This window comes from Netta rufina (genome assembly GCF_964035555.1).
Source record: "Netta rufina genome assembly, chromosome: 7".
In the NCBI taxonomy this organism is placed as follows: Eukaryota; Metazoa; Chordata; class Aves; order Anseriformes; family Anatidae; genus Netta; species Netta rufina.
Window position 1 is genome coordinate 23,346,080 of NC_140130.1, and position 14,176 is coordinate 23,360,255.

Consider the following 14,176-nt stretch of genomic DNA (forward strand, 5'->3'; position numbering starts at 1 on the left):
CTGCCTCTTCTCTCCCCAGGGAGCTCAACGGCAACAACATCACACGCATCCACAAGAACGATTTCTCCGGGCTGAAGCAGCTCCGTGTCCTGTGAGTCCCCAGCAAGTGGCACGCTCAGCGTGCAGCCCCTCTGGGGGGCTAAGGATGGTGCTGAGCCCTTTGGTGGGCACCTGCTGGTGGGGCTGGTGGGCACCCACATTGGGCTGGAGCGTATGGTGGGCTTCCAGCAGGGAGAAAGAGCTTGGGTTGGGTTGGGTTGGGTCAGGTCAGGTTGGGTTGGGTTGGGTTGGGTTGGAGACCACTCCTCCAAAAGCCAACCCCTTCTCCCTGTGTCCCTCTCCGCAGGCAGCTGATGGAAAACCAGATCAGCATGGTGGAGCGCGGGGCGTTCGATGACCTGAAGGAGCTGGAGCGGCTGTGAGTGGTGGGCGCGCAGGGGGTGGCACGGGGTGGCAGTTCTGCTCCCCGCGGGCACTTTCTGCCTTAACCCACAGCACATCGGTGCTGCGTGGCTTCAAACAGCATCGCTGCTTCACAGTGGCTTGGGAAGCAAACCCATTGCTGTTCCTACAGATCTCAAAGCCCTTTGTGATGCTTTGAGGTGAGGGGCAGGTTAAACACAAATCACTACCACTCTTATCAGCTGTGTCCTGTGTGTGAGCCAGGGAGCCCTGAGCTACAGTTCAGTACTCAATAAAACAGCTCAGCAGCTTAAAACCCCCGAGCTGCTCGAGCAAACATTAGGAGCCGAGCGAGCAGCAGGTTAACAGCGCAGTTAAGCAGCAATCAGCAGCTAACAGCTTGGAGCCCTGTCTGCATATAATTGCAATATTGTGAGTAAATCTATTAATGCCCAGTTGGCTCCCATCACCTGGAAGCGTGCGCGCCGGAGCGAGCCAAAACTGTGCCCGGGGTGGGGCTGGCAGCTCTCCTCCCCGGCCCGTGACCCTTTCCTCCTTCCCCGCAGACGGCTGAACCGCAACCAGCTGCACGCCCTGCCCGAGCTCCTCTTCCAGCACAACCAGGCTCTGTCGCGGCTGTGAGTACCTCCCGGGTCCCCTGCCCGGCTGTGCGTGGGGCTGCTGGGGGGCTGGAGGGGCAGGGGTGTCCCTTGGGGGGTTCGGGGGGTTGTGTTGGTGTTTAACAATGTCCTGTAAGTGCTGGTGGTTCGGGCTGGGTGCTCTGCACCACGCGGAGAGGGCGCTTGCACCACACAGGAGCAGGGCATTTGGGGCCAGGACGCGAGGTCTGTGCGTGTGGCATCCTCCATCTCCGCTTCCCAGCTGGGAACTGAGGACGTCAGGTCCCCACTGAGGCAGGAGGGGGGTAAAATAAGCGAATGGGCCAGCATGCTGCCAGGAGAGGCACGGCAGTGCCTGGGGCAGGCTCTGGAGCTGCTCTGCCCCGGGGGGGTGCTGCGGGTGCCAGGAGTCGGTCGCGGTGTTTAATGAAGGGTTAAAGCGCCGGGTGGGTTGCCAGCGTGGGATGTGTGAAATGGTGGACGGGCGCCAGCGATGGGCCTAGGTAATGGCAGCTGATAGCACAGGCGTTCAATTAATTATCAAATGGCATTTGTTGAGCTCAGCTGTGCCGTAGCGTGGCGCCAGCAAAGGCCCATCCTCCTCCAGCCGCCCGTTGCGCAACAAGAACACAGTGGAGAGAGTTATTTTACAAACAGACATGTTTCCCTTTTCATCTTCCCTGGATTTTAGCACTGGGCTCTTTCAAAAAGTGGCTCATCATGGAGCTGGGGACGTGCCCCTCGCACCCCTCCGTGCGGGTGGGCACACATCAGGCCCCCCCTTTTGCTCCACTGTCGCTTCCCACCCCATGGTTTGGTGGTGTCAAACCTCTTCTGTCCCACGTTAGGGTTGTCTTCTGGCCATCTCTGCTTGCACAGCACCTGTAGATGGGTTTTGATTTGTTTGTTTTTTTTTTTTGCAATCTGAAATGGGGTGAGTGGGCTTGGGTCCTGCAGCCCCCCAGCAAAAGGTGGTGCCAGTCCCTGAGAGCACCAGCTGCTGTGCTTGGGGACATCAGGGACCTGCCTCCGACTCTCCTCGTGGCTCCCTTCTCCTGAGGTTCCCCAGGACAATTTGGGGGGATGGCAGGGAAAGAGGTGCCAGTGCAGACCTTGTCTAGACGCCCCGTCACGCTGGCTTAGCAGGAGGTGAGATCTGAAACCTTGCTGGTGCGGCGGTGCGGGAGGTCACAAGGACACTCTTAAATTGCGGCAAAGCCGGCTCGGGCTACAGGGATATGAGTCAGTGGGGAACAGGTTTAAGCTAAACTGAAATCAGCTCTGCTCGAGCTGAAATCGGAGCCTCTCCACCAGGCTTCATGCTTATTTAACTGCTGAAAGGGATCTGGGGTGGCCGGTGCCCCCTTCCTGCCCCAGCGGCTGGCCGGGACACCGTGCGGGATGGGACAGGAATTGAGAGCTCTGACAGGGCGCTGTCCCCAGACCATTCCCAGCACCCGGTGTCCGTGCCAGCTTCCCCGTGCCCTGCCCACCACATCCAGCCCCGGCATGCATCTCCAGCTGCGGGGCTGCTGGGGCTCCCAGCTCAAGCAGACAGAGATGGGTGCGGGACCCAGAGGGCGCTACTCGGATGGGTGCCTGGGTGCTGGCCTGGGTGCTGCAGCATCCTCCAGCCTTCCTCTCGCTGCATCTTCAGCAGCACCGTGGTTACGTGGCAGCAGAAGTTGGGGCAAATCTGTTGAATGTGCGGTGGGTGACAGCCATGCGATGGTCTTGCATTCGCAGAGATCTCTCGCAGGCACACAGAGGAGGACCTTGGCTCGGGTCAGGATCGAGAGAGGCCTTTTCCGCCTCCTGGGTCCAAGTGTCAAAACCTAATCCACTCCAGTGGTGCTCTGTGGTCTCCTGGCCCTGTGCAAGCTGCAATTAGTTACTCAGATCCAGGCTGCAAAGAGCATTTGTGCATCAGGATAATGGAATGGGCTGGGGGTAAACCTGATCCGCCGGGGCACAAATAAGCTGGGGAATGGCAGGAGAGGGCCAGTGGAAAACGAGCCTCAAATGAGGCCGTGGGGGAGGTGAGATGCCTGGAGAGGAATGTTTTCTCTTGCTACTTGGGCATATTGGGCTGACGCCTGCCCAGAGCCTGTCTCAGCCAGGGGCGGCTGCAGTAAATGCAGCCAGAGCTGGTGCCCCCTCCTCAAGGGAAGGGTAGCACCTGGGGCTGCTGCTGCCACAGCCTGTGGGCTCAGAAATTGCCTGAAAATTTGAGATTTCAGTGCACACTGAGTTCCCTTCCTGCCATCCAGTTTGCCATTGGGATGGACATGCCGCTCCATCCCCATTTGGATGCATAAGGGCTGGTTTGGGGAGCTCGATCCTGCCCTGGGTGCCCCGGGGCTGAGCCTGGGGGCAGGAGGCAGCGAAGGGGCTGAGCCGGACCCACAGCGGGACGGCAAGGGGGGGCTGCACGGCCTCCCTTGTTGACACCCGCCGTAACGAGCGGGTAACTCATTAAGCAGTGCCGGTGGCTGGAAATGGCGCTGATCTGAGGCTTTGCCGGGGCGCGCCTGACCCAGGCGACCCCATCTCAAACTGGGTTTAATTAAACTGTCAGCGCCGGACGGAAGAACAAAGCGTGGCGGGCCCGGGGGGGGGGCTCGGCTGCCCCCGCGGCGGGCTGGGGAAGGGCACGTCTCCTGTGAAGTGGTGAGCTGATAAAAAATGCATCTCGCCTTGCAGCGGGGGAATCGGCCAGGCACGAAGGTGACCTCTGCTATCGCGCTGCTCCCGGCGGCCGTGCGCATCTCCGCTCAGCCCTGCTCACTTCTGCCCTTCTCCCGAGCTGGTGGGAGCTGTTTTTCTCCTGAGAAAAGCCAAGCCCTCAGGTTTCTCCCTGCTCCCTTCAAATATTTCCCTTGAATCTCTATTTAAGCCCCTTTGGGGGTGCTGGGCGGGGAGATGAGGAGAGAGGAGCCCGGGGTGGCCGAGGCAGCAGGGTGAGAACGGAGCCGCTGCGGGTGCATCGTCAGGGAGGCAAAGCCGTGGGCTGTGGCAACGTGCTGCCAGCAGCCAGGACGGCTATAAATAACGAGTTTCCTCCCAGGGAAGCCGAGCTGGCACAAGGGAGGAGAGGAGCAGCGCTCAGCACGGGCAGCTCTGAGCATTTCGGATGCCGGCCACGGCTCGTCAGACCCCTGCCAGCAAAAACGGTGGAGGAGCTGGTGCTGCGTCCGTGCTCGCCGCCAAGGCCGGGGGGGAAGAAAGGGCTGGCAGTCCTGCTCCCTGTCCGTCTGTCAGGGCAGCAGCCAGCCTCCTGGGGCTCCTTGGAAGCGGCGTTAACATCTCAATCAGCACCGGTGGCTTCCCGAGGCAGAGCCGGGGACATGAGGGATGCTGTGGGAGCTGGGGGCGCCTGCTCCTAGCAAGGTGTTCCTCTGGTGGCCGGAGCCTGCAGAAAGCAGCGATGCTGTCCTTTTGCTCCCATCTGGGGGCTGGGAGTGACAGCAGGGGTGAGGCAGCCCTCCCTGCACCGGGGGTGTTTGAAGCTCTGAGCTTTGGGGGAGCTTTGAGTCCCCAGCACCGCCACGGGGTGCTCAGGTACGGGGGGCTGCATTACAGCGAGCTCTGGGGCAAGGTTCCTCGCTGCCACCCCTGCATCTGGCCCAAAAGCAGCCCCATTGCCTCTCTAAAGGCAGGCAGAAAAAAAAAAATCGAGTGGTGTTAAATAACTCGAGAAAATGCAAATGACATCCTTCAGAAGGAGAGGACCACAAGCACGCGGGAGGAAGCTGTGAGCTGCATAGTAGCAAAACAGGGTGACAAGTGAAAAAGGAGCTGTCGGGGGAAGGAATAACAAAGCAGGCCCCGCTCAGATGGGGCTGGCTGCGCGTGGGAGGTGTTGCCTGCGAGACTGTGCCAGTGACCGCTCCTCGCGGCGCTGCTCGGGGAAAGCCCCGGGTGGGAGCAGGAGAGATGGAGAAGCACCGGGCAGGATGGAGAAGCACCGGGTGGGATGGGAACATGGGCTAGGGGATCGCTGGGTGGGTGGATGAGCGGTCCTGTGCCCTGGTGCTGGTGCCAAGCGTGTGCACGGGCAGGTTGGGGTGCACGGGGGGTACTTTTCCCCCGGCACAGCACCCCGGGGATGTTTCCTTCGTGCTTGCTGCTCGCTGGCAATCCTGCCGAGGCGGTGGGCTGGCTCTGGCTGCGTGCCGGCTCTCCCGTGCCAGACACCCGCCCCGTCCTCCCACACCGCTCCTGCTGGGGCTTTGGCTGAGGCTCGGTGCCTCCGGTGAGGTTTTGTGCTCCACGCCTCGCTCTGCAGCCGGGAGCTCGGCGTGTGCCTGGGAACCGCTGCGTGGGAAGGGGCCCGCGGGCACGGCGCGGTGCTGGCGTCGGCACCCCACGCGCATGGAGCTTTGCGCACAGATGTGGACGCCCTGCACCCCTTCTGGGGTCCCGCAGCAGTCACCCCCTCCGTCCCCAACGCCTGGATGCGGAGCCCCTTTCGGGAGCATCCCCCTCCCCTCGGGCACCGCGTCCCCGCTGTCACCGTGCCCAAGTTGTCCCCGCGGCTGTTGTCCCCGCGACTCCGGGTGCCGGACCCCCTCGCGCTCCCCGACAAAGACCCTTCTGTCGGGGACGGAGCAAGGCAGCGCGGGGCTGGGGGGGCCGGGCTGGGACGCGTCCCCCCGAATACCAATCAGGAGGGGGGGGCTGCGGGGTCTGTGCGAGGCGAGACCCCCCCCAGCTGGATATGGGGGATTGGGGAGGGGGAAGAGAGGCCCCGCCGCAGCCCCCGGGAACAAAGAGTCAGTGTGGCTCGTGACAGCTCTAAGGAAACGCGGGGAAACAAATGCACCACTAATAGGTGGGGAGGTGACCGCGCAGGAGACGCTGCCAGGCGGGCGGCCGGGGGGCTGCGGCTGCACCAGGGCATTTCCCCAGAGATTCCCACCCCTGCCACGCTCGCCCCTCTCCTGCCTGCCTCTGGGACCCCCCTCCAGCCGCTGCTGCATGGGACACCTGCCCCATGCGCCCTCATCCCTGCTTTGGGTGCACGGCTTGGATTTGACTTTCCTAAAGTTATTAAGGCATAGGGTTTAGGGCCAAAGCGAGGGGCTGTTTCCAGCTGCTGCCCCCTCTTTGTATCACTGTCCCCTGCAGAGCATCGCTGCCCACCTCCCTGCTCCAGCAAACGGGAATTTGCAACCTGCATTGAAACACAACCCAAAAATCAAGGGCTGATCTTCCTAATGCTGGGCAGCAGTGCTAATTGCACGGCACAATGACATATTCCAACCCCTCCGTCCCAGTTTATCACCAATATGCCCTATCCGGCCCCCCAACCACTTTTGTTCCTCTGAAAGAGTTAAAAAAGCACTGGAAGAAGAGCTCCCTTTGTCTGTATATTTTGGTGGCGGAATAAAAACATTTCCTTCCTCCTGTTTTTACGGCTCGGTTAGGAGAGAGGTTCAAAGTAATTTCAAAGAATCGTGAGCAGACTCATCCTCCGGTAATTTGATTTCCAGGACATGAGGGAAAGAAGTCTGAGGTGGTGGTTTTAAAGCAAATTGTAGCTCGGTACCCCCGCACACGTATCCCCCAGACGTGGCAATGTGCAGAGCTGCCTAATTAACCCGTGGTTCCCTCGGGTGGCGTTTCCCAGCACGGAGGGGGCTGGGGGCACTGCCGAGGGGAAGCTGCCCCCACCGCTGGGGGGTCCCGGCACGGGGTTGGGGAGCCCCTCTCTGTGGGTTTAGGGAGGTGGGGGCTCATCTCCCAGCTCCTCCTCTGTGTTAAACTAATTATCATCCCGGGCTTATCCCCACTTAACCAGCGAGACACAGACATCTGGGGTCGGGACCCCCACCGCCCCGCAGCAGCCTGGGGATTACAGGGTCTTCCCCATGGCCTCCCCCCCCTCTCCGTGGTTTTTGCACCCCCCCCCTTTGCCCCCTGAGGCTCTGGTCCCCGTTTGTACTTCCCTTCAGGACAGGAAAAGCTGGATTAATTTTTACTGCTCCCGGGGGAGCTGTTTGTAACCGAAGACGTCTCGCTGTCTTCTGGTCTGCAAACGGGGCAGCAGGACGCAGCTGGGGGGTTGCAGTGGGTTCCTTGCCCCCCTTTTTCCTCTGGTGGGAGAAGGAGTTTGGGGCAGAGCTGCTCGGGGAGCAAAGGAGTTGCTCCAGGAGGTGCTGGTGAGACGAGCGTGGCCATCCTCCGAGTGCTTGGGAAATGATGGCTCCAGGATCCTATGGAGGATGAGCAGAGAATTAAATTAAACTTTGATGGAAAGCACAGGAAACGTTCCTTCCAGCCCCAAAATACCCCCTCACCTCCGAGCTGGGAGGGGAATCTCCATCCCCAGACCCCTCCCACACCAATCTGGGACCCAGAAATCCTGGCCCCACATCCCCAGAGCCCTCCCATCCCTGTGGGGGCTTCGGCACGGCGCTCAAAGGGGCTTTTGTCCTGCTCCAAGCCCCACAGGTGGGTGGGCGCTTCCCCCCCCCGCCATCCAAATCCCGGGCTTGGGATGCTTTTTCCCAGGGGCCACCATGATGCGATGCGGGCTTGCGGGGTCGCCCAGGCAACGGGGGCCTGGGGATGCATTTTTTGGGGCTGGATCCATCGCGAGACCCTACTGGGGGATTTGCCAAGGGGGCTCGTGGTCCCCACTAGCCGCAGACCGGCACGGACCCAGCAAAACGCGCGGCCGCGCGTTTTGCTGGGTCCGTGCCGGTCTGCGGCAGTGGCTATTAAAGCAAGAGCGCAATTACCACCAGCACTATTAATTACTAATCAGCGTGGTGGGGACGGAACCGGGGCACCGTGCGTACAGAGGCATTTTCCTTCTCCGGGCGCTCCGGCTCACTCGCTCTCTTCCCCGTGGGCGCAGCAGCGTGCGGCTCATTCCTGCATCCCCGCGATTTCACAGCATCCCCGCAGCCGGGTGTTAATGAGATTAGAGCCCAGCTTTAAGATGTCTCTCTCCATCCTTCGCCATCCAATTACACAGCCCGCATGGTATCTGATTGCCTGCGAGAGGGGAGGAACTGTGGCTGGCTGGGACAGGAGGATGCAGCTGGTCTTTCTGGGTATCAGCCCCGCCGTGCCGAGTGGTTTTCTTTCTTTTCTTTCTTTTCTTTCAGTTTTTTTTTTTTTTTTTTTTTTTTTTTTTCCTCCCCCCTTGGCTTTGAGCTGCTTCGTTTGGCTTTTTCATCGCTCCTCGAGGTGGCGGCTGGGCAGAATTTGTTTAAATTAACTGCTTGAATGGCAGCGTTTGTGTGTGTTGGTGGGGGGGAGCTCAGACAGCACCAGAATGGATGAGGGGGATTAAAGGTGCCTAATGGCTTCCAGATGGGCATCCCGGGCTGGGAAACAGCCTCACAACCCCAACCCCAGCTGGGGGCGAGGCGGCCGGGGCTGGGAGCCGTGATGCTGTGGCAAGTGGCTGCTCTGAGCTTGTGCCTGTGGGGACAGGGTCCCCTGGGCTGCTGGCTGCCTCTCGGTGCCCGGGGCCAGCCCGCAGATGCACCAGGAGCCTTTTAGGGGTCTCAAGGCTCCAGGCACGCTGGGCAGGGGATAAACACAGCGTGTGGGTCCAGCTTTTGGAGGTGCCACAGCTCCGTGGTGAGCTGGCAGTGCAAATACAACCGTGGCAGCACCACCGAGGCAGCAATTTGTGCTGGGGAGGCTTGGTTATAACACAAAGATCGATGATATTTAGCCTTTTGCACCCCCGCCTGGGCTCTGGGGGTACCTTGGGGCTCAGTCACCCCAGTTGCAAAGCAGGGATGGGAAGCACGTTGGTCACAGACCGAAAGAGATGAGGTGTGTGCCAGCAAAGGGCAGCACTAAGTGGGTGCTGTCACCCATGGGGACCCCCAGGGCCGTGGGCAGGGTCACTGCTTCTGGGTTTTATTTATGGCTGGGAGCAGTGACGCGATCTCCTGGCTGCTGGGGACACCTCCCGTGCCGTAGGATGGCTAACAGCAGGCTTTGAGCTTCTTAGGGGAGCGGGCTGCAGAAGAGCCCCTCGGGGCTAAGGGGAAGGAGCCCCGCGGGGTGCTTTGTGCCGACACGCTGTCTGCCCCCCATCCTGGCCCAGGCCTGGTCCCCCGCCTCTCGTTTCCTTCTCCAAATATTGAGAGAATAAATAGCGTGGCCGCGAGGGGACGTTCCCGCGTCCCAGCCACACAAGCGCCTCTCCGCAGAGCCCCGCGGGTGCTGACCCCGCATTCCTCAGCCCGAGGGCTGACCGGAGAGAAAGCAAATCCTGGCTGCGCCGGGGGCCTCCCCAGCACACGCTGCCCGAGAAAAGGGGCTGGAGGGGTGGAAAGGTCCCCAGCCCTGGCTGGGATCCACAAACCAGGCTCTGTGCTGGGGTGGCACGAGGTCCCCGGACCCGGTGTGACCCTGACCAGGAGCAGTGCCCGGGGGCACCAAGCTTTGTACGTCAGGCACTTTGTCACCCTGGTGGTGACAGCGCCGTGGTGAGCGGCAGCGCGTCCCTGCGACACGGAGCTGCCTCCGGCACGACACCGATCCCAGCTACAGCACCGGCACGGGCGGCAATCAGGGAGGAATTAAGGGATAATTAATGCCAATCCACACGGAAAATTGCTCTCGTCAAACAAACCCGATATCATTTTTTTTGATGAGCTGACAAATTGGGTTGATAAGTAGCGACTGCGCTGACATGATATACTGAGACTTCGGCAAGTCATTTTACTCTTGCCTGAAGGATATTGCCATGAAAACATTAATATTCTGCAAAATCAGTGTAGCATCTCTGACAACGTGATTCACTGGCAGACTTCACGGGGAAATCGTGGCGGTGGCAGTGTGCTGGGGGGCTCTGCTCCTGCCCCACCATAATTCCTGGGTGGTAAAACTGATTTTTGCCAATGCTTTGGCTGCTCCTCGCCTCCGTTTCTCACACTGTGCCTGTGTGCGGGCACGAGGTGAGCACTGTGTGAGCGATGCAGCTGGGGAAGAAGCCACCTGCAGCGACACAGAGTGGGATATTGCGGCTGGGTTTGGAAGGGAAGGCGTGCTGATGGGCGAAGGGAGCGGGGCTGGGGCTGCCGGTGGGACACGGGGCGCGCGGAGCAGCTGGGGGCACGCGGCTCTGCCGAAACACCTGCGCTGGCAAACAGCCGCACACGAGGGCTCGCATCTGGGAAAAAAATGTAGGTCACGGCTACGAGACCGCGAGCGGCGTCTGGGGACCTGGTTACACCGAAAAGGACTTAGCAGCCAGCTCGCAGCCCGCTCATTGCCACACGGGGTCCCAGCGCTGCAGCTTTGGGGGTGAGGATGAGCAGAGCAGGGCTGGGGGTCACCATGCGGGAGGGCTCCCCCGAACCGTGCTGCTGCCTCAGGGCCCACGGGACAGGGACTGGGAAATTAGAAAGTGCTCGGAGAGGAAGTGCAGTGCAATGGGAGGTGTGGAAAACCTGCCTCCCCGTGCAAAGAATGAAGTGCTCGGCCTATTTAGTGCGTGCGAGAGGAGGTGAGAGGGGATTTGCTCACCGCCTCTGCGTACCTGCATGGGGAGAAGCCTGATCGTACACACCTCATTAATTTTTTTTAACGGAAGATAAAGAGAAAAAGCATAAAATCGTTCGGTAGCTGGAGGCTGAAACCAGACAAATTCAGACTAGAAATAAACTTGGCTTTTTCAGCGCTGTTAACCACTGAAGACTCAGCGGGGGAGAGATGGACGTGATGCCCTTTGAAGCACCAAAGGAGAGCGTGCTGCTTTCCCCCGTGGTCAAAACGGGAAGGGACAGACCTGGAGCAGGTCCCCAGGGCCAGCTCTGTGCCTGGGCTGCGTGGGCAGGGGCGTCCCAGCGGCTGGATGTCCCCTGCCCTGGGTGACACAGGGGTGCACGGTCTGGGTGACTTGGTGGCTGCGTGCTCTGGGGCTGTCGCTGGGAGCCTGCCCCTGGATTATTGTCACCCTGGGGTCCTCTGGGGACAGCGTGTGCAGAAGGAAGGGTGCAGAGGGAAAGCTCCCAGCACATGGGTGCAGCCCTGGTCCTGTGCCTGTCGGAATTTCTTTGCACGCCCTGCGAATCTTTGTGCTGCCGGTTGGGTTTTGTGCCTTTTCTCTTTTTTTTTTTTTTTCCACCCCTCCAGCCTCTCCAACAAAGACACTTATTCTCCCCTCGCGCCCTGGGGATTTACACAGAAAGCTCACCCTCCGCACGGCGAAAGAAAGGCCGGCAGACGAAGCTCGCCCCAGTGCAGTGTGTGGCTCTTTGTCTGCCCTTTGTCACGCCGCTGCACAATGCGCGGCCACGGCCACCCACCAGACCCCAGGCACCCAAGGCGCCCCCTCGGCGGGGCAGACACCCGCATCCTGCCCTCGGTACGGGATTTTGGGATGCTCCCCTGCACCACCCAGGGCACAGCCCCATCCTTTGTGCTGGGGAGAGGGGAATTTGGCAGGGAAAGCCCTGCCGTGTGCCAGCAGCCCCCCGAGGCTGAGTGCTGGGGGGGGTCCTCCCATGAGGGGCTTCCATCACCCTGCTCTGACGGCTTTTAACATGCTAATGACCCTCTGCAGGGCAGGAGCAGCTCTGTGTAAAACCCATGTTCAGCCCTCGGTCATGGACATTTGCTCGGAGACACGTTGTTAAATATTTATCCAAGCCACCTCCACCCCCCCGCAACACGCATTAACAATAGCGACCGCCCCGGCCCCTTCCCCCTCACCGGGGACATGTGGCTCCCAGCCTGTGGCAGCTAACGTTATCGTTTGTACCTGTGAATTATTGATAAGGGATAAGATAGTCACACAAAACAATGAGGGGCAGGGGCTGTTTGCGGCGCAAATCCTCCTCCTGCTGCAAAACGGGCAGCGGGACCCCTTCCCTGCTGCTGTGCTTGCCTTTGTGCATGGCAGCCCCTGTCCCTGCGCGGGTCCTGTCCCCTCTCGGTGACCTGCACCCTCCCCATGCCCCCTGCTGCCTCGGGAGAAGGCATCTCCCAGCCCCGCAGATGGGGTTTTGCAGGGGGAGCCTTCCAGCTGGCGAGGCTCAGGGGGGCTCAGGAGGTCTCGGGGCTGGAGGAGGGAGAGTGGTGCCTGGATCTGTGGCCACGGACACACGCTGTCCCCAGTCTGTCCCTGGATAAAGGGGATGAGGCTGCTGATCCCCTGGAAAGCAGCGGTGTGGGCTGCAGCCCCGGGAGGGATGGGTCCTGTGCTCTGGGGCTGAGCAGAGGGGCTTGGGGTGGCTGTCCCTGAGGTGCACAGGGGACAATTTGTCCCGGAGAGCTGCTCGGCCAGCCCTGCCGCGTCTGGCTGCCTTGTGCAAGGTGCTGGGATGCTGCTCGGGGGGCTGCAGATGGCTTGGGGGGGGGTCTCCTCGTCGCTGGTGTGGGCAGATTAAAATCCGGGTGCCTTTTTAAGCCAGTCCAAAGCCTGGCTTTGATGCACTTAGCCCCTCAATCCCGCCCTGTTTAGCATTAGCATGCACAGCCTGGCCCGGTTTGGGGTCTCAGGTCTGCATCCCTCGGCTGAGGGTGCCAGGGACAGGCAGGGGCGCTGCTGGTAGCTGCACCAGGGGAGGGTGAGCGCAGCCCAGCGCGTGCCTGGTGCTGGCACCGGAGCCATGGGAGCGTGAGCGGTCTCCTCTCCCCACTGCCCTTCCTGCTCCCCGACTCGCCCCCGGTGTGCCGCAAAGGCAGGCCGGGCCCCTCAGACACCAACTTTGAAGTGTGAATTTCAAACACCCTGCGAGTCTGTGGGCAATTACCCGGTGTGTTTTTCCCTACCTTCGCTCCCAGCCCTCTCCCTTGCAAGCCTCCTGCTCTCTGCTCTGCTTTTAGGGGAAGGGCCCGGCCCCGGAGCAGCCACGGTGCTGCTGCTGCGTGCAGGAGGGGAGATGCTGCAGCCCCTCAGCATCCCAGCTCCACGGCCCCCAGCTCCATCCCCACTGGGCTCTCAGGAGGACGAGACCAAACCCGGCTGTTTGCTGGCCAGAGGGGTGCGATGGGTGCAATGGGGACCTCCGGGTGCCCCGCGGGATGGCTGGGGCACTGTGGGGTGCTCGTGTATGGCTGGGGCTGTGCAGGGGCTGGCCCTATCCTCGTGTCCTGTGCAAAGCAGAGGCAGGCAGTGTGTGTGAAATGGGCTTCACACAACATCAAATGCACTGCAGCTGGGTGGAAATTGCCTCTCCGAGCATCTGAGCAGCTCCCCGCTATCTCCCCGTGCCTGCCCATGGTGCTGGATGAGCTGATAATGGATAAAACACCCCTTCCCCTCCGAGCTGCAGTGTCTGGGACCTCATCTCTGTGCTCGTGGACAATGTGCATTGATGCTCACCTAACCAGCTCGGGGCTCCCTGGCATCCCCTCTGCCTCTGCTGCCGTGATCATACCGGGGGCTTTTTGCTCAGGGGTCCGGGGTTTCTGGGCTGCAGCCTTTGTGCTCTGTGAATCCCACACCCTAATGAAGAGCTCAGGCAGCAGAAAGGGCCCTTCTCCCGATTCACATGGAGCCACGTCCCGGATCCCTTCCCGGCCAGCAAGACGCATTGTTCCCTGGCAGGCTTTCAGTGGGAGCGCCGGCTAATTTGCAGTGTTTTACATACCTAATATGTTGTCAGAAATGCTTTTAAAGCCCTATAATATTTAATTAGGAGGCGGCTTTCGGCGTATTAGGCGGGAACGGGTCCGTCTAATTAGTTACTGGTGATTTCATACCCAGGAACGTAATTACGCGAGGTACAAGCTGGAGGCAAGCTCCCACGTAGGCACCCGGCCCCTTTGGCAGGATCCAGCCGTGCCAGGATCAGGCCGTGCCAGGATCTGGCCGTGCCCCCTCGCAGCTTGGGGCTGCTGCTGCTTCCCGCCAGGCCCTGACACCTCCTTGAGACGCGCTTGTCTCCAAACCCTGGTATTTTTAATCTTGGAATCTGACAAAATGTGAATCATCCAAGAGATGTAGGAGCGGGCAGAGCCCTTGGCAGACTGGGGTGTATTTTTAGCCTGCATGCATTGGAATTTGACTGTTTCTTAGGAAAAAAGAAAAAAAAAAAAGGATTTCAGCCCTGAGCACCCAGCTCTGCCCCCCAGGGATCCCCAGTACCCGCTCCGCATTGCATTGCCCAGCCTGAAAATAAAGGGGCTGCGACCCCTGCCCTGTGCCCCCCTCCAGGAGCTGGGGGGTG

At 60.5% G+C, this 14,176-nt stretch overlaps 1 protein-coding gene across 1 annotated transcript in view; it reads left to right on the forward strand.

Annotated features, from left to right (window-relative positions):
* Positions 1-346: 346 nt before the first annotated feature.
* The window catches only part of SLIT1 (slit guidance ligand 1), a gene marked incomplete at its 3' end in the record, with an annotated part of 31,671 nt that continues 17,841 nt past the window's right edge, over positions 347-14,176 (forward strand). Inside the window, exons 1-2 of the mRNA XM_084290206.1 lie at positions 347-418; positions 969-1,040. Coding sequence (XP_084146332.1) covers positions 354-418; positions 969-1,040 — 137 coding nt within the window. The 5' untranslated portion in view covers positions 347-353. The remainder of the gene's footprint in view (positions 419-968; positions 1,041-14,176) is intronic.